At 48.7% G+C, this 20,474-nt stretch overlaps 1 protein-coding gene across 3 annotated transcripts in view; it reads left to right on the forward strand.

Moving 5' to 3' along the window:
• Positions 1-20,474, forward strand: part of SH3PXD2A (SH3 and PX domains 2A) — a gene marked incomplete at both ends in the record, with an annotated part of 203,516 nt that overhangs the window by 49,786 nt on the left and 133,256 nt on the right. For all 3 annotated transcript variants that reach the window (XM_084244648.1, XM_084244650.1, XM_084244649.1), the window contains one exon: positions 92-172. In XM_084244648.1, coding sequence (XP_084100774.1) covers positions 92-172 — 81 coding nt within the window. The remainder of the gene's footprint in view (positions 1-91; positions 173-20,474) is intronic.

Consider the following 20,474-nt stretch of genomic DNA (forward strand, 5'->3'; position numbering starts at 1 on the left):
GTCCTGATTATGAAGGACCCAAGTTAATGCCAGGTACAGCTTGAAGTCCAGTCTTAGTCTCCTGCTTATCTGCTCTTACCTTTCCCCACAGGTATATATCATCAATGTGACCTGGTCAGACTCCACGTCCCAAACCATCTACCGGAGGTACAGCAAGTTCTTTGACCTGCAGGTAAGTTGGGCAGATGGTGCCCAGTTCTACTTGCAGTGGCTTGAGTCTGCTGAACTGGCCTCCCATGACATCACTCATTTGGAGAACCCCCAGCAGAGACCTCAGGGTCAGAGGAGGGAATCTCCCCAGTTGAACTGGGCTCAGCACTGTCTTGGATGCTGCAGGCAGATACTTGGGGCTTTGTTGACTTCCTCAGATGGTCTTAACAGTCATGCTTTGTCACCCTTCTTTGCCTGGGGGGATGTAGTAGGAAACCGGGGTGGAAAGGCGGAAGGATGGCTGTGGGTGCTGTGTGCATGAACAGACATGTCTGTAAACATCCAGGGTGAGACACAAGCCACCACATCATTGCAGACAAAGGAAAACAAACCCACAGAAAAAACTGAGACAGAAAATAAGCAATTTCTTGAACTACGGATATAGTACTGTAGGCATATCACCTTGTCTGTCTAACTGAGGTTCTGGCTGTCCTGTTTGTGCATAATTGTGATGTGTGTGTCTCTAATATACCCAGGGATGTGCACACAGGGGGATGGTGTCCAGCTCCATTGCAGTCACTTACCTTGATGTCAGCTAATTTGGTTAGGCCTCTTTTGACTCTGTGTGATAGTTTTATATTCATACCAGCTTATATAAAAAGAAGACTTGGTTGGAAGGATATACTGGGGAAGTCTATACAGTAGGCTCTGGGAACACCTGAAACCAGGGCCATTCTCCCTCTGTGTTGTCCTGCTTCTCTCTGGGTACTGAATTCAGCTTCTGTTACTTCACATCCTGAGGAACTTGGCTGTCAACAGCTCTTGAATTTCATAGCATATTGTTCCCATCAGAGAGACTCTCTCCCAGTTCCAAACAGAAAAATCTCAGAGAAGACTCTGAATGGCCCCCTCTTGGTCAGGTGCCCTCTCTGGACCAATCAGCACAGCCCAGGTCATGGACCACAAACGTGGCTGCTAGGGATCACCCCTGTACCTCAGAAGCAGGCAGAGATAAGGAAGAATCATTATGAGCTGGGCAACAACCCTTCCTATACCAGAAAATGTTCTAGATTCTTCACAAGAGCCATCAGCCTAATTTAGGCCAATAAATACATAAAATAAAAGACAAATTCCTGGCCCTCACAGCCAAGGTCCACTCCTCTTGTTGACCTTTGGTGGAATGACATCCTGGAAAGACCAGGCCTGCATGCTTAGCCCCCAGCACCTGATTGTATCCCATTGTCCTTATTGCTCTACCTATGACGTGAGCCAAAAGCTAGTCAGCTTCCTGTATTACAAATCCTCTCTAATCCAACAATATGGGATTGAATATCCCATTGAATATGGGATTGAAAGTCACTCCTTACCCTCCTGCCTTCTTCCTCTTTCCCCCTCAATTCCTGTCCTATATCCGTTGGTCCTTCTGGCATAAACTGGTGGGATTTACTGATAGCCCATCAATGGGGTAGTGTGCTGGACAGGAAATGATAACTTAGTTGGAGAGAGGGAACCCTGAATGGAGTCATTGATGAGCCAGAGGGGGTCTAAGAGCCAGCGGAAGCTCTCAAATCAGAACTTTTCTTCCCCCCTTTCTATTCCACCCCCCTACCCCCTCCCCATTACAGAATCTCACAAGAAAGGAATGTTTCTCCTCCTATTCCTCCCATGCCCGGGGGGCACTCTTCCTGTCTATTGGGAGCTTGTGTTATGCCAGGCTGGGCCTGTCCAGGTGGGGCGTTGCCACCCTGCAGATGCAGCTTGGAGAGGTGATGGGATGGTTATTTGGAGTTCAACCTTTGAGCTTAGTTTAGCTTCTTTGTGAACCTATTTTACAAAACTCATGATGTGGCAACTTTTGTGACATTCATTTTGGAAAGCGTTTCTCATTTATCAGTGTCACAGATTTTAACATGGTGGCCACTTTAGAGGAAGAACAAACACATTGGTAACTCTGTCTCTGGCTCTTGGTGGCCCTCAGACTGAGTTTTCTGAGGGGTTGTGTGAGAGTGGAGCAGAGGCGCTGGGTACACCTTGGTTACTGGCTCCATCACCGCATAGATCTGAACAGATTGTTTAAATCAAAGGAAGATTCAAATGGTCCCCACCCAGTAGGTTCATCAACATGAGGTGTCTAATTAAATCTGAATTTTTAAAATCATGGGTGAATACTATTTCTAATGCATGGGGCATACTTACATGAATAAAGTGGTTCATTGTTTTTCTGAAATTCCTATTTTATTGTGTGTCCTGTATTTTCCCTTTCTAATTCTGGCAGCCTTACCTGGGCAGTAAATGGTAAAGGTGGAAGTAGAAAGATGGATAAGCCAGGCCAACTTGAGGGAGGAGTAGATTGGTCACCAACATTTTTGCAGGACAAAAGTGGCATAGGCTGAAGTTGAGAAAGACAAGGGCCCTTCCTTCCAGGAGTTTACATCCAGTGGGAAAAGTAGACTTTCATACTCCCACTCCGGTTTTGGTATGGGGGACATTTCGTTGTTTTGAGAATTATGGAATAAAATATGTTTCTAATTTATTTGTGTTTGTTGATTTATTAATGCCTCCCTGCCTTCTAGCCATCTGTTCATTCTTTCAACCATCCATCCACTCTCTGCCTATCCAATACTAAGTGACTGTGGCTCAGGCAGTGTACCGGGCTCTGGGGAATTTATCATTGACCAAAAGTAGGTCTCGTTATGGCTCTTATGGGATTATAGCTTAATGAGGAAAGGTAGATTTTAGTTTAAAAGTGGATTTAATACTATCTCAAATGCTGTAAAGAAAAGTAGTATAGACATGTTTTACGGTAACCTTATGCTCCAGGATCAGGGTAAGCTTCCCTGAAAAAGTGAGTTTTGCCTGAAAGATCAATGAGTTATTTTATTTTTGAGATTAAGTGTGTGTATGTGCTTCTAACAGAAGGCTTGCTTCCCAAACTTAAGCATGTTTGTATACAGTTCTAATAATCTCTTTCATCATTCAAACACTCCTAAAAATTTTCTAAGGGCACCAGGATGAGTCCCTCTACTCTGTCCCAAGCCTTCTCTCCCTCTTCTGCCTGGAACCTTGATCCTGTGGTTTTGCCTCCTGTCCACACACAGGGCTGCACACTGACTCACCCCTCCTTCCTGCGCCGAGAGTAACACCAGGTACCGAGAGTTTAAGCCCCTGCTGTCCAGTGTGGTAGCCACTAGCCACATGTGGCTATTTACAGTTAAATTAGTTATAAAAATTTTACAATTTTCATGTTTAAATTAAATTAAGTTTAATTTCTTTAAATCTAGCTTTTGGGTCACACTTGCTAATTGCAAGTGCTCATGGCCACGGTACACATGTTGAGTGTGTTGAGTGTTTCTGTCATTACAGAACTGCATTGTTTTAGACCCTCTGGAACACACAGCAGCCTGGATCTGGCTTCATGGCCACCTGGAGTGCTCTCCCTCCTCCCAATGGTCCTCTAAAATCTTCCAGGGCTGCAGCAGGAAGCGGGAAACTGTGTTTGCCATGATTTGCCCCATTGATCGGGCAATTCAATTTAACAGCTATTCCAAACACCTCTTCTGGAAACTAGGTCATTACTAGAGAGGGCTAATAAGAGCATTTCAGATGTCACGTTGGGAGCAGGGAGAGGAAAGACTCTTGGTCTTCAAGTGGAAATTGGTTTCTTCTAAAAATAATCCACTACTCGACCCACCAGAAAAGAGACCTACCCCCGAGGGAGCTGCAGGTGCAAGGCCTGATGTTTAGGCCTGTTTGGTTTTGAAGGGCTTAGATCACTTGGGGGTGCAGGTAAGGGGGAAGGAGCAGGTTAAGGGTCCCAGATGCTCTTAAGTTGCTTTCTCACTGGTGGCTGGACCACGTTTCCAGCCTCTGTACATTTCCTCGCATTGCTCCTTCACTGTTAAGTGTCTTCCCCAAGGCCTGGCCCCAACGAGGAAGGACCGGAAGGCTCTCCGGAGCCCCAGCCCCATGAAAGGTGGTTTCACAATTGACCTACAAGGTGCTGGGCTGCAGTAATTGCTCTGCAAACATTGGTGCCAAGGTGCTGCTGGTCCTTTAGTCTGAACTCTGGCCAGTGAGTGCACAGGGTCAATATTTGATCAGAATGGGGAGAGGCCCTTTCACTTTCTCATTGCTTGGAAAGTAGAGTTAAGAGGGTTGTTCAGGTTTGCTCATTTGCTCTAGGACTTAACCTATTTTGAAAAGCTTTTATCTCTTCGTTATTCATCTCTTTAGACTCTCCACCCATAGACCCCACCCCAAGGTCACATTCACTTTGCAACTCTCAAATAGCCAGAATAAGACTCTAATCCCTGAATCATTAGTAACTAGACCTGGAATAGCTGTATATGGGGCAGGGGTGGGGGAGGCATATTAGGATGTAACTTGTGGAGAGTTACTGGATCCCTGCAATTTTAAAATTAAAAGAGTTCTCTTAAGTTACTCAATTGCAGGCAAACACCTATGTTAGTTTTTCTGTTCATTAAATTTGTATGAGCAGGCCCCAGGTGAGGTCAAATTGGGGTGATCCTGCTGTGTATCAGGGATCAACGTTAAGAGTCAGGGCAAGGCAAGGGCAGGGGGGTGGGAGTATCTCTTCTGCAAGCTCTGTCTTTTAATCATTGAGGCCAGCTCTTCATGGTATGAGATCATTGACCCTAGACCAGACACACAGGTGCAAAGCCTGGAGAGTAGCTTGCCAAGTGCTAAGAACGATTTTGAGCCAAGGATTTTTTTTTTTTTTTGATTTCCATGTCAACTTTTAATATTTTATTTATTTTTTTATATTAATTTTTTTAAATTTTTATATTCCCCATACAACTGCGACCCCCTTATTTTGACCCCTATCCCTCCCCTCCCCACCCCCCATATAGTGTCTCTGGTTCATAGTTGTTTGTTGATTTTGATTTTTACTTTCTTATAGTTATTCATTTTCCTGGTCCCTTATTTAAGTTTTCTAGATTCCTGCTATGAGTGAGACCATCCGGTATTTTTCTTTTTCTTTCTGGCTTATTTCGCTGAGCATGATCCCTTCCAGCGCCATCCATGTTGCTGCAAATTGCATGTATTTATCTTTTTTGAATGCTGAGTAATATTCCATGTTGTATATGTACCACATCTTCTTGATCCAGTCATCTATTTTTGGGCATTTGGGTTGTTTCCAAAGCTTAGCTATTGTAAACAGTTGAGCCAAGGATTTTAAGGACCTCTGGTGCCCTCCATGCTGGCGGGACAGTTCCAGCCCCAGCAGTGTGGTGAGCTGTGGGTCATGATTGCTCACGTACCCTGGGCAGAGAACAATGGCCTTTCTGAGGTCAGTCCCCATCCCTAGGAGGCACAGAAAGCCTCATGTTGTTTGGCATGGCCATCTGTGGAAGGTTGTAAAGAGACTGTGGTATCCTCGTACCACTCCATGCAACTGTCACAACAAATGAGGTCGATTTCAATTTGTTTGTGGATGGATCTTCAAGGAAATTTATGAATGACCAATGCAAGTTTCAAAACGATGCTTAGACTATGTTAGCAATTGTGCAGAAACAACAAGAAGATATGGTTTTTGCAAGCACATACACAACACAAACATATAAATATTTTTAAAGATCTGGAAGATTGCCCTCCAAATTGGAGAGGATCAGGGGCATCAAAGGGAGAAGGGGTTTGAGCAAAGAGCCTTAACCTTATTTGTAATACTTTACTTTGTTAAAAAAGCAGATTATATCCATATATTACTTGCTATATTAATATCTAGTAATTAAAGAGAAGACACTTGTGGGGGAGGTGGGGAAAGTGGGGAGTCTAAAATAAAATATGACTGTCATGCTCATTATAGTATAATGGGTCAGAAAATACATGGGTTAAGAAGAGAACAGACAGATGTAATGAACATACCTAACAAGAGAAAGAAAACGATAATGATTATTAAAATCACATTACCTCATATTTCCTAAGCCATTATTTCTAGATCATTCCTATGGAATGTAAATGGTTAGAACCCATTACAACAAACCCTGGGGACCTGTCCAAATTGTCTTGTCAAACTGGAAGCTAATATTCAACTATTGCTCAAAATACAAGCACTGTGTGTTGGGGCAAGAAGTGCCAGGCAGCAGGTCCATGTGCTGATGAAACACACTAAGAATTTGTGGGCAGAGAGAGCCAGGGGTAAGGGCAAGTACGCCAGGGCCAGGGTGGCTGGGTTCCAAGCCAGCTCCAGCACTTACTAGCTGTATAACCTTTGAAGAGTTAACTTACCTCTATGTACCTCAGGTTTCTCCTCTGTATCGGGGGAAGGGTAATAAAAATTCCTCTCTCACGGAGTAATAGTAAGAATGAAATGAGACTGTCCTAAAGAAAGCCTTTAGAGTAGAAGAGTGACTGTGTAGACTGTGAAGGAAGCTGGAACCCTCAGAAGCTGGGCTCTGAGAGACAGTAGCTGGAGAACCCTGCTCCATCCAGAAGCAGTGGCTTCTTCCTGTGACCCATTAATGCAGATTCACTTTCACCAAACAGCTCAGTCTGCCTCCAGGTGGGCAAGACGATGGTGGTGTTAAGGGTTCCCAGATAAACACTTCTCACTTCCAAGTGCTCCTAACCCTCCCTCCTCCAGGCAATACTGTTAGGAGAGCAATGCTTTTAAAAATGTAGTTATTGACCATCAGTTTTTCTTGGCTTTTGGGGAGGTGCAGCTTTCAAGATTCCTGATGGGACACTGGGGATTTGAGGGAACCCCCTTCGGGACTCCAGAAACTCCTGGGAATTCTGCAGCTGGCTCCCCACTTTCAGGAGCAGAGCTTGGTGCCCCCTTTAATGTCCCAAGGTGGCCACCAGATTTTTGCCTTGTCTCTCTTGATTTCCCCTCCAGTGGGTTTTGCCAGGTGGAGATGGGGTCGGGGAGAGCAGTGGGGCATCTATTTGCCAGTGAGTGATGGGAGGGGAGGGCCTGGTGAAATGGTACCTGGAGGCCAGGCCAGTTCAGAATGAATCCTGGGGTCACCTGGTACCCAGCTAGAGTGCACTTGATGTTGGGCTTTATTTTTTTTCCTCTCCAAGCAGATGAGCAGTGTTTAGTAACCCCTGCTTTGCATTTCCCCAACTCAAATTTAGGAATTACTTCGCGCATGAGAGGGCTCGCCATGGAGAAGGGGTGGGTGGAGTGGTGGTGCAGTGGGCAGACTACAGGCAGGAGGCCCTACACACCTGAGAACATAAGCCTGAGGAGGGAATACCCCATAACCACCAGGACAGGGCCAAGATAATGGGAAGCAGCCTGGGGTTTTAGGACTCCCCATGCTGTAGGGGTACTGGGGAAATGAATCTTTCCCTAGACAGAGGAGCAAGCACCTTCTGGGTTCCCCAGTGCATTTGGCGTGTGGCCTGTAGGTGATCCAGCTCAGGCCACCAGGGATGTGAACCACATCACATGAGACCCTCTGGCCATTGCTGGTCACTCAGCCTCTCCCTGGGGGCAGGCAGAGAAGCCTCTTTGTTGACACTGGGGGGATTTAAAAGAAGGTGAGATGTCCTCTGTTTTAAACTGTGGCACTGTTCATTGTCTAACCTTGTGGGGGAAGTCTTGTGGGCACTGAGGCGTATAGGGGATGCCTGCTCTCCCAGTGACTGGCCTGCAAGACTGCCAAAAACATCTCTTTCTGGGGGACAAAAATCACCTGGGTACAAATATATCACAGTGTGTGGGAGGTACACACTTGCCAAGCAGGGTTTACCACGTCAGATGGAGAATTGAGTGGAACTGCAAGCTTTACAGTGGAAAGCCATAGTCATCTAGCAGGATAAGTATCTGGCACAGTCCCATCCTATGCCCCTGGTGACACTGTGCATCTATCGTGCACCCTGACGTGGACTCAGAATCTTGCTTTAAAAAAAAAAAAACTTCAAGAAGCCACTAACTGGCAGTGCACCTTGAGATGGACCTCACTGGCCACTCTCTGATGTTGTCCATTTGCTCTGTTTGACAGATGAGGGAACGAGGCCCTCAGAGGGGAAGTGACTTGTGCCACTTATAGGGTCAGTGAGTGACCCAGGACTAGAACTTAGGGTCCACTCCAGAAGCTCTTCTTGCATCACTGAGAGCTGCTGGTGGTAGTGATGTGGGGGGCAAGGGAGGGGTGTCATTCACCCCCACCCCCAAGAGAGGTCCCTGTGCAGAGGACAGACTTCCCTCCAGAAACTAAGCTCTGGGGTGGGGGACAGGATGACACTTTCTGGAGCTGGGCCCACACGCCCTGTCCTGCCAACCCCCACCCGCCTCTCTTGTGGAATAATAAACCCTGACTCTGCCGGAGGCGGCCTCTGAGTCAGGCCACACCGCCTGCACTGCCGATGGGAGCTGCGCACCTTGTTTTCCCAGCATCAGGGTGTCATGCCAGGGTGTGTTCGGGTGCTCCGTCAGGCGGCCCTGGAGTGAGGTACTGCCTCTGTCACTTTCTTCCTCCTCCTGTCCCAGGCCCAAAGATCTGACCTGGAAAACTCAGCTCTGGGGCGCATCAACTGTTCTTTGGATAATCAACAGGAAAGTTGGCTGGGAAGTGGGTGGGGGGACAGTGTCCCCTTCCAAAGTGGAGAATGAAAGGAAGGAAAATCTTTGGTGGTGGCCAGGTGAGTGTTGTGCGTGTGTGCATGCATGCGTGTGTGTGTGTGTGTGTCTCCACACTCTGTGAAGCCTTCAGCTGTGACCAAGTCACTCCCTTCCCACAGGAGGGGATTTCGGTTCAATCCTGGCACCTTTAGAAAAGTGCCAGCGATGTGCTTGGCATCAGACTGTGTTCTGGGGACCCTGGGGGGGAATGGCCAGGCTTGCAGTATTGGCCGGAGCCAGAGGCTGCAACTGGGGGCAGAACCAGGGCAGGGCTGAAGGCACAGTACAGGAAAGCTGCTCGAATGGAGACCACCGCCATCAGGTCCTCATGCCGTGGGCACCGCAGCCACCTTACTGAGCCCGTTCCCTGACCTGGGACTTGGGGGCCTGGTCATCCTGTATTCTCCACCCCCTTGGGATGGCAACTGTGCATTTTGCTTTTGACTCTTACAGACTGTACATGTGGGAGCCTGAGTTAAGGGAAGACAGAGTGTGATTCCTGCATCTCAGGGATGTTCGCTGACAGCAGGCCATTGTAGGCTTGTTGGAGATGGGGAGCTGTTTCCTTGATAGCCTCAATTTAGCTGGAGCCAAGAGACCTCTACATTGTGTGACATCAGACTCTCTAAAAGAATTTGTAGGATTCCTGGTCCTAAATCCCCAACTTACGGAGTGGGGAAGTTTGAGGGTGATGGAAAGTTCAGGCTTCGTTGTGAGACTCACAGGTTTGTGCCCTGGCCCCACCCCCTACCACCAGTGTGACCCTGGGCAATCACCTAGCCTCTAAGACCCTCAAACTTCTCATTGGCAAAATGGCTTTCATTACAGAAGCTGTCTAATAGAGTCATGAGATTTCCAGAGGGAAAGGCACAGGAAGCCTGGAGCAAGGGGATCATTAGCAGTGGCCCTCGGTGGGCCCTTGTGGACATGCTGCCTGTCCACTCTGGACTAGGGGGAGGGGCATTATCCTGGCCACCAATGGGTCTTGGGCACTCCCGAGCTGTAGTAAATGAGTGCGCCAGGCTGGCCAGGAGACAGCTGCAAATGCCAGCCAGGGGTTGGCTCCGTCTGCTAATTAGGGAGCATTTATCTGGTGCCCAGCAGAACAAAGTGGCCAGTTCAGCCACACTGGAAGCCTGAGCTTAGTGCTGGGAGGCTGAAATAGGGTGGGAGTCCTGGGGCTAAATGGACCACATTCAGATGTACCTTAAAAGAAAAAACCAAACAGGAAGCATGAGGCTGGTGCGTGGGCTGGCGTGGAGGTGCTTGCAGGAGGGGCTCGGTCCGCCACAAGCTGCCGTTCTTCCTGCTGAGACAGTACCCTGCTGGTCTCCTGGGGGCATCTCCGGTGAAGGCCTGGCTGTCTGGTTCCCCAAGGAAATGGGCTTTTATCCCAAGATTCCCAGGGGCTCACTCCTCATCTTGGAACCAGGTGCGGCGGAACCCCCAGTGGGAGGTGGAGGCCTCTGCCCGTGGGCACTGGGTGTGCTTGCACCTCCCTCCATGCTTCAGTGCAATGGGGTGGCAAGGGGCAGTGGGTAGAGGTAGGCCAAGTAATCTGCCAGCTGTAGGAGGACTGAAAACTGAGATTCTGTAGGTTGCTTGATGCATTTTTGTGGTGCAGTTGGGAGGTTTCTCAGCTGTGTAAATGAAAGCCAAGGTGGGGAGTGTGTGACCACTGGCTCCAAAGTGGAGGGACAGGATTCAGGGTTCACATCAGGTGGTCTGACTCTGGAATCCACATGCTAAGCCCCATCTGCTCACTGACGTGGCCACTACCTGCAGAGTTAGCCTGGTGGGCCCCACACCTCGGGGAGAAGAGGCCATTGGAGCTGCTGTTGCCCTGTCCTCCTGTCCAGGCTGGGGAGGGCATGCCAGGGGTAGAGAGAGGTGTGGGGGATGTCTGTCAGGATGTTCATTTCCTTTTCTCTGTGGATTCTCCCTGTGGTGTTCGCTCTCTGCCTCTACCTTGCCAAGAGTCTCTGACTGTGGGTGTCTCTGGATGTGGCTCTGTCATGGTAGCCTTTCCCCAGCATCTATCTAGAGGCGTTTCTCTCGCTCTGGGATGCTTTGTTATCCCTGAGTCTCTCTAGTCTGTATCTCTCCTCCCAGGGTGCGCCATGTCCCAAGCAGGAATCTGGGGGCAAGGACAGGGGGCCTCTCCCTTGTCTTCATGGTGGTCACTGACCAGGACGAGTGAGAGGATTGGCAAACCTGCCTCCCTGCGCAAAAGCCCTGGGGAGGGGGGCTGCTCCCCCTTCCTGGGAGTGCGGAGCTTCATACTTGACCTTTTCCTGAGAGTGGCTCATCTATAGGCATTCCTTTTGGAATAAGTGACTGTGCTGGGAGGCTGGTGGGGAGGCTGGGGAGGCTGCCCACCTGTGGAGGGTTCCCATGACTGCCAGCCTTTGGCTCATCCCCCTCGCAGAAGAGATGCGACTGCGGCCTCCTTTCTGCGGAGAGTGCTGTGTCCGGGGTTCCATGAGTGTGGAAGGGGAGGGGGTCTGTCACCCCTGAGTCAGGCTGCCCCAGAGGCTAGGGCAGGTCTGGGATATGGCGTACAGAAAGTTCAGGCTGCTCTTCCCCCTCTTCCTCTTATCTGGCCATCTGGGGGTCCCCTGGTTCTCATTGCTGTTCCATACCTAACCCCTCCCCACCCCATGCTAGCTGCTCCTCTAGGGCCATGCTCATCCTACTCTTGCCCAGCTAGAAATAGCTGAGCAGAGGGCATCTGCCCAGGAAAGGGAGCGGCCCTGGAGCATCAGGCTGGCCCCTAAAATACCGCACCAGCTGTCAGTGATTGGGGTCAGGTAGGGCATCGGCGATGAACTTGGGCAGGGCTCCCTGCTCCCTTGGGCATAGACTCTCAGCAAGGGGCAGTCTTCTCGTTCAAGCCTCTGTCATCCACTGTGGGTGGGGAAGAGGGTGAGCACCTGCTAGGGGCAAGTCACTGGGTCCAGGGTGGGGCCGAGGGGTGGAGACGTGGACTGGCAGCAGGCCTGTAGGTTGACCTTCTGCTTGCAAAGCACGTGTGCCTACTCCTCCCACACCCACCTCCCATCCGGCCCTTCCCTCTACCTTCCCTCTCTTGGTTTCTGCACCCTCTTTCATCCCCGCACATCCCTCCACGACCTTCTTACTGGGACTCCCCAGAGCTGCAGCCCGACGCTTTCCAGCTGCTTCTCTGCATTGCAGCCTGCAGCTTTTTTTATTGTTTTCAATTGTTAAAATTTTTCATCCTACAGAAAAGTATGTAGCAGCCATCAGAGGATCTACCTCCCAGATTAACACGTGTTTTGCCATGTTTGCTTCAGTGGTGATTCCCTTCCTCCTGCCTGTGGTCTGTGGGAGATACTGGGACATTTTAGTGAGCAGGTAGATCTGGAAATGGGTCTAGAACTGGGGTGTAGGTTGACTGAGAAGGGATTCCAGGCAGGGAGATGCTTGTGAGACAAAGTGTGGAGGCAGGACTGCTCGGGGCACACAAGGCTAGGGAGAGCCCTGCTTCCCTGAGGATGGAGCCCGGCAGGCCAAAAGAGCCAAGCCCTTCTCTCCTTGCACATCCTGCTCCTTCCCCACTCACCTAGGTGGGCACCTGCCATGTTTACGAGGTCACTGAGAGGAAGCCATCACCTGGGTCAGCAGCACGGCCGCCACCTGGGTCAGCACCTACAGCTGGACGCCAGGGTGGACCGGGGGACAAAGCTCTGCAGGGGAGTTTTCCTACTGCATTTCCAAGTTCCCTGGCAGGAGTCACGTTCTTCCCCCTGAGAGAACTCATTAACCAGCTGGTCACAGGGTCTGGAAAGCCTGAGCAGCGGGAGACTGGCCCTGGTGGTCCCCTCGCTGTGAGGCCTGATTTACAAGGCTCCCCCTGCAGAGCTGTAGTTGTTGTTTTGGGACTTTTCCATCCAGACTCCACCTTGTCCTCCCCTTCTCAGAATGGAAAGAGACTCCAGGAAGCCCTTGGTTGTCAGGACTCGAGGAGAAGGCTCCTATGGGCTCACTGGCCGGCCTCAGGGACCAGAAGGAGGCCCTGGAGGCAGCAAGCACAGGCCCGATGCTCTCAGGCCAATCAGGCGCTTAGGCTCCCTGGGTCAGCTGATATGAGCACCTGAGCTGCTAAATGGATTCAAACCCGGTTGAGGCCACCCCAAACCTCACCGTACCAACCCAACAGCAGGTCTGCGTCCTCTCAGCCCTTCCTTAGCAAAGAGGAGGGCAAGGTCATGGGAACAGCTCAACCCCAGGCTCTTGTTTAGCTTGTTGCTTTTATTTTTCCCTTTTGCACCAGATTTTGGGACAGGGAGAAATGAGGAGACAGCCTGGACGTGTCCAGGTCCCCTCAATAATGGGGAGACAAACACTTGGAGAAGAGAAAGAAGGCAGGCAAGGATATTAGATTGTCAATTAGATGCATCCAACTTGGCTTCTTTCCAAGAGAGAATGACGTGAGGGGAGCACATGGCCATGAGCTCTGGAATCTCACTCTCTCGGCAGCTGCCCCGACTCGGGACCACCGAGAATCTGCCAAGAATGGACTGTCTGTCCCGAACATAGGTCTGAACTTGATCCCATGGTGACTAGGGCGATTTTGGGATCTGTTTTGGGAATCTGGAAGGATAACCAGGATGAGAGAAATTGAGAAACACAGGGTTTGGGTTTCAGCCAGAAAAAAAAAGGTGGAAGATCTTTCTCCTTCCTTCCATCTTCATCTTCTTGGCCTCTTGCTCTTTGTCGGTGATCCTTGGAGGCCCATGGAGGAGAGGGAAGTTGAGGGTCTCTGGTGAACCTAAGGGGTTGCCTCAAGACCCCCCTGAGGAGGGGATAGGGCAACCTTAGCCAGACCTGCCAGGACACACAGGCAGGCTCAGAGGCTCGTCTCAGGCTGGCTTCATTCCCCATGGGGCGTGTGCCCGCCGACAGCCTGGGCCAGTGCCAGGATTTCTCTGGTGATCTGTCCCACACACAGATGTTTCTTCCACTACAACTCCATCCCAATTACTGAGCAGATTTGTCTTACTGGAGTCCCACTTTCACAGTGTCCCTCCTCTGCTCAGCATCCTCCGCAGGCTCCCTCTTGCCCAGGGAGGAAGTCCAGGTTCTTCCTGCTATCTCAGATACCCCTCCAGTTCCACCCCTCTCGCCAACCAGCCCTTGCTCTCCCTGCCTCAGAATCCAGCTCTCCAGCCTCAGGTCTTCCTGGATGAGATGAAAGAGGGGGCTGGCAAGCAGCCAGGGGCTGACACACTGGGGTGTGGGAAGGGGATTGGGGTGTAGCTCCAATTTAGTAGGAAACCACATCTCAGGCTCTGTGAATCTGGAAGGAGGCCTATCCCTTTACCTGAAGCTGGGGCAGAGCTGACAGAATCCAGGATCTCTGACCTGGCCCCGTTGGCCCTTAGCTGTCCAGGTGGTCAGTTGCCCTTGCACCATGCTGTCCCCTCTGGGCAAAGGGAACATGAGCTGTCTTGTGCTGCAACAAAGTGTGAGAGCCTTAAGAAATAAAGGCTGGGAAGTGATGTGTGAAGGGCTCTGAAGGCCTTTCAGCCATTGGCAATGTGGGCAGATAGGCTGGTTGGCAATCTCTGAACGGCTCCCCAAAGCACAAAGGGCTGGAGGGAGAGAAGATCATTGAAGTCTCTTCACCTTGAACAAAGGGGCCCCATTTATCAAGCACAGTAAGTCTAGCACGGTGCTCACCATGTAATCCACACCACTATGAAGGGGCTGTTTGTACTCACCCTTAACTTACAGATGAAAAAACAGGGTCCTGGAGAGGTTAAGTGACTCGACCAAGGTCATGTAGTCAGGGATGAATACCCTGGATTCTGACCTCGGAGTGTAAGTTTTCTGACACTAACAAGAGTGTGGAGATAACGGTCAACAGTGCGAGAAAGGTAGGGATGGCTCCTGTTGGCTTCCCCTGTGCCTGACGCATTACAGCGCCTTATATACGTTTCCCTTTTCAACTTCACAGTGACACCCAGGGACGAGAAAAAGCAGGTTTGACCCCATTTCCGAGTAGGAGAGGCTCAGAGAGCTTGGTAGGAATACTTGCATGTGTAATGTGGCAGCACTTTCTCACCTGGCCTCACCCTGGGTATTTACAACATGGAGACAGGGTAGGTGTTTTGCAGATGAGTCTACTTCCACCAGAGAGGCCGTGCAGCTTGCCTGAGCTGCCCAGCAAGTCCTCGGTGCACTGGAACTGGAACCTTCCTCTCCTGACTCCCATCTAATACATTTTCTTCAGCGGCTGTGGGGCAGCATGGTGGGGTGCATGGAATGAGCCCATGAGTTTCAGGGGGAGACTGGAGTAGCCCCTGATTTAGACAATTGCCAAACTTGAGGAAATGCTCCTGGGCTAGTGCCATCCTGCCCATCTGTGCTTGTGCATCTTACTGTCACCCCAGGCCCCATCACCTTAATGTAAAACACGTCCAGCCAGTCCCCACGCAGCCTACGAGCTGCTGGGAAAACCAGAGGCCTCCTCCCTAGGCCCAGCCCATGTACACCAGCTGGGCAGCTCCCCCGGGCTCCTAGAAGCTCACAGCCAGGCCCAGCGTAGGCCCGGCCCAGAAGCATCTGCTGCTTTTAGTCTCCCTGCTGCCTCCCAGTATCAGTCCCAATACCAGACTCAGGACTGCAGCTTCCTGCGCACTCTCCCTGGCATTCAGGGTGCAGCCTTGTATCACAGCTAGAGTGACAATGATGATAACAGTAATGATAATGATAGCTGATGTGGATGGGCACTTAGTCTGTGCCAGACTCTCTGCCAAGCTGTTTCCACACATCATCTCATTTAATTGTCGCACCCACTCTATCAGGCAGCTTCTATCACTGTCCCATTTTACAGATGAGAAAAGATTTGAATCCTGATCTGCTTGTTATGCACCATTGCTTGTTATCATTCACATGACCCCCCAGGTTGTTTACCTGTGATTTCAGAAAGAGACTTTTAGTACTAAACAGGCAGACAGCTTATCTTAAATAAGGGTGTTAGCATTAGGGATTGCATGGTATGTATCCTCCGAAATCCTAAACCCTAGTAGCTAAGAATGTGACCTCTATTTAGAAACAGTTCTTGCTGGTGTAGTTAAAGATGAAGTCTTTTAGGGGTGGGGTGCCCCAATACAATGACTGGGTCTTAATTAAGAAGGAAATTTGCACACAGATATGCACATAGGAGAACACCTTGTGAAGATAAAGGCAGAGGTCAAGGCAACACTTCTATAAGCAAAGGAGGGTCAGCAATTGCCAGTTACTGGGGGAGAGGCTTGGCAGACCCTCCCCGTCAGCTCTCAGAAGGAACCACCCCCAACACCTCGATTTTAGACGTCCAGCCTCCAAAACTGGTGGAAACCACATAGTTTGTGGGACTTCGTTGGTTTGAGCCCCTAAGACTTGTTTTGAACTTCTGATTTCTAGAACGCAAAGAAATTAAATTTGTGTTGTTTTAAGCCACTGTGTTGTGATAATTTGTTGCAGCAGTAATACAAAACTAATATTCAACTAAAATAAGTATACATGGTTTTCCAGAAAAGGACTCTACTTAGAGAAAAATATTAGGTAAATCACAGTCATGGTGTGGAAGAGGGAATGGTAGTAATGGTAGGGAAGGGGGCTGGCGTTACCTTAGGAGCTTTGGAAATTCCAGTGACCTGGGCTTCCTCCTGCCCCAGTCACTCACTTTCTGTGGGCTGTTGAGCAAGTTACCTAACTTCTCTGTGCACCCAAGGTTAATCACACTGTGGTCAGCACATAGCATTTGCTCCATTTTTGCCTCAATAATTGCTCGATGTTATAATCCTGTTTGACTCTCATAATACTTGGAGAAGTAGGCAGGGGAAAATCAGTTCATTGATTTTTTTTTTTATTTGGAGTGCCCAGTCCACATCCCTCACTCCTGCATGCTTGGCTGTGGTGGGTACAGAGGTTGGATCTCCTTAGATTTGAAATCTCAGCTCTGGGAGGACAGGAGTGCTCCCAGCATAGGGCTTGCAGAGTCAGACTCAGGGTCAGGAGGCCTTGCTTGAGAGTGTGTGCTCCTAATCACATTTATGCCCAGGATGCCACACCAGCGCATCCTGGAGCAATGACCTTAGGAAAGGCAAGGTATCAGATTGAGGTATGTGGGCTCCATGGAGAGGCTCATGATTGGACATTCTTCATACTAGTGGTCTTTAAGTACCTGTTCAGAATGTCTTCAGCTTTTGTGGGAAGGCAGTGGGAAGAATGAGAAGGACCCCTAGTTTTTCATCTCAGACAGACCAGCTCCCAAATAACAAATCCATCACAGGACACAGCTGTTGTAGGAGGTAGTTTAGTGAGTGGATTTTATTACTCAAATAGACATCTGGGGGGTCTCACCTGCCATTTTCCATCTTGGAGTATTATCATCAAGATGAGCTCTGGAAATAACTCTTTCTGTTATTTCCAGAAATAACTCTCAGGCTGGCCCAGCCATCCCTGTAGAGTGGCACCTTGGCATCTACACTAACCCTGCCCTGGTGCCAACCACATGGTCATCCCTAAGTCATTAGAATGAATTACCAGGGGCTCCACCCTTCATCCTGCCACTCACACTAACACGTGGCCAGGTTTCATGGAACTCATGGAAGAGTCAGTTCACTCCAAACTAACAGCCTCACCCTGACTCCATTGCCAAGTCTCTGGATTCACCTCTCTCCCTCTGGCATGCTGCCTCCCTTCTCCCGGCTTTTCTGTGTCCTGCTCTGAGGACTCTGCTTTGCTCCCCTAACCACACTGACCTTGTCCCTTCCTGAACTCCCATTGCGTGGCTTTGTATGACTCTTGGCATGTTGACACTCATTTAGCACTACTAGATAACCCCCTAATGCCCACATGGGTCTTCCAGCTCCCGATCAGATCTTGGACCACGATTTATTACAGGTTTTCTGACTCCCACCCGTGCAGTACATGGACTGTCATAGGTAACAATTTTATTGGGAAGGGATTTGAAGTCTTGCATGTTTTGCAGAAAATGTTCAAGGATGACTTCTTTGGCTTGTTAAGGACTTTGGAACCTGGGATGGGCTCCCTCTCAAAGTTGGGACGTGTTCCAGTGCCCTGTTGGCTTTACCACTGCTGGACCCAGGCCCCAGCAACCAAATGTAGCCAATGCAGGCAACCCCTTGCCAGGGTGGATGTGTCTTTTCAGACTCCTGTCTCTCTCCTGGCTGCTGCTGCAAGGATACTGGGAGTGCCCAGTCTGTTCCCAACGGCTGTAGTGATTTTGGCAAAACAGTCTATATCCCTCCTGTCCACCCACCTTCAACCTCACCTCCTCCTGGGAGGTTTCTGAGCAACTGCCATGCTGCCTCCTTCTGCACTGCCTTTTCTGTTTGCAGAACACATCTGCCACGGCATCTTCTCCAGGTTCTCATATCTTCCATGTGAGTTGCATCATTTCCCACATTGTGTAGACAAGGATAAGAGCCTTGCAAAGAGTCACTCAGCCAGTTGTGCGGTTGGAGCCCAGGCTCCAGACTCCAGTGCTCTGCCCAGATTCTTTGCTTGACTGCTTCTGGGGTGACAAGGGAATTTTTTTTTCTTTATAAAGGCATGTTTTATTTATTTGTTTGTTTGCTTGTTTGTTTTGTTTATACAAGCACTGGGTACAGTCAGAAGCGCGGGAGGGTGAGAGAATTCACCGGAGCCAGAGCAGGGAGCAGAGCAGGCAGAAGGACCGAAGTACACTGCTGAGGGGAGCAGCGGGCGGCAGCAGAGGTCTGCGCGCCATGTGGGACCCTCCTTCAGTGGCCGGGGAGCAGCCGGGGATCGAACCGGCGCTGCAGAGGCTGCGGGCAGCTTCAAAACCCAGCGTTCAACCGCTGCACCGCCACCGGGGAGGCCCTGACCAGGGAATTTAATGTCTCCTCTCTAGTCCCTGTCTGTGCCCTCTCACTCTCCATTATGTAGAGTTTTAGGATCTTAATCTCTCTTTCTGTCTCTCTTCCTTTGTTGTGGTAAAATTTGCATAACAAAAATTACCATTTTAACCTTTTTTTAAGTGTTCAGTTCATTAGCATTAAGTACATTCACATGCACTTAATTGTGTACATGACTAACCGTCTGCTCTCCCTCTCCAGAACTCTTCATCTTATTTCCTTTCAGGGCTTAGTGTCTTATACCCTCTAGGGGTCAATTTCTTTTAATTATGAAATGGGTGTGGGAACTCTTCATGGTCCAAATATGTGTATCTCTTTGATTTTATCACTTTGTATTGGTTGTAAATACTGACAGTTTTATTTTTTCCTTCTCAGACTTTATGCCTCTCATTTCTTTTTCTTGTGTTATACTTTGGCAAGTACCTTTAGTACAATCGGTAATGGACCTTTAGTACTTCAGTACAATCAGGACTGAGAATGAGCAGTGTCTTTGTTTTGTGCTAATGATTCTTCACTGAGGATTGTTCCTTAATCATTTTCAGAGTAAGGAAATTTACCCCTATTATTTTCTAAATTAAAAAAAATTACAAAGAATGTTGGCTCTTATCAAATATTTTCTCTGCATATAGGAGAATGGCAATATAGCTTTATCCTTTATTCAATCATGGGGTAAATTACATTAATAGTATCTCTAATAATGTACCATTCTTTTTAAAAATTATTTATTTATTTATTTATTTATTTATTTATACAAGAACTGGGGTACAGGCCAGAGATGTAGGGGTTAGAGGATTCACTAGAGACAAAGTGGAGAGCAGAACAGGCAGATTGACTGAAATACACTGCTGAGGGGAGCAGTGGGTGAGTCAAGAAAGGTCTGCTACACCATGTGGGGTCACCTCCCTGGCCAGCTGGGGAATCAAACTCATGCTGCAGTGGCACAGCTTCATAGGTTGCGTCTTAACCCCTTGCACCACCAAGGAGGCCCCTGATGTACCATTCTTATACCTCGAGTGAACCTTAATAGAAATGTAACCCTATTGTTGGAATTTCTGAATTCATTCTTTCTTTTCCATAATCATTGCTTAATTGTACTTTGGTAGTCAAGAGGAATTTTAGTTCCATAGTTTGCCAGTTTGGGCAAGTTATTTAACTCTCTGTGTTTTAGTTTCTTTCTCTGAAATATAGGGTCATAACAGTTTCCATCGCCAAAGGTTGATATGAGAATTAAATGAAATAAGCCATGTAAAAATTCTTAACACAGCACCTAACACAAAGTAGGTTTTCAATAAGTGTTATTTTTACCATCAAACATTTATTCAGCACCTGTTTTATACCAGGAGCTGTGCTACATACTAGAAATTCAGAGTTAGGATAACCACATAACCCCATTAACCAGCATAGTCCTGGAAGTCCTGTTCTACACTTCTTATCTTGACATAATTATTAATTTAAAAGAAATTAAAGCCTCTGGAAATTGTGCTAAATTCATATAACAGATGGAAACCCTTATTTAAGAAAATCTAAATTTTGGTAGGTTTGGCAAGAGACTGTGGCATTTGAGCCATAACCCACCCCCCCACCTCCCCCATCACAGATTGACAAGCTTTACTTCTGGCCTAAGTAAACCAGAGCACTGGCTACCTTTCCCCCGCCTCCCAGTATAGTTCTACTGTAATAATTAGAATAGTTGCCAGGCTTGAAACATATAAATGTAATACGTGTAACAATAATAGTATAAAAAAGGAGGAGGGAATATAGCTATATAGGAGTAATGATTTTTTACCTCACTGGAATTTAGTATAAATCTAAAGTTG

This window comes from Talpa europaea, assembly GCF_964194135.1.
Source record: "Talpa europaea genome assembly, chromosome: 10".
NCBI classification, from domain to species: domain Eukaryota; kingdom Metazoa; phylum Chordata; class Mammalia; order Eulipotyphla; family Talpidae; genus Talpa; species Talpa europaea.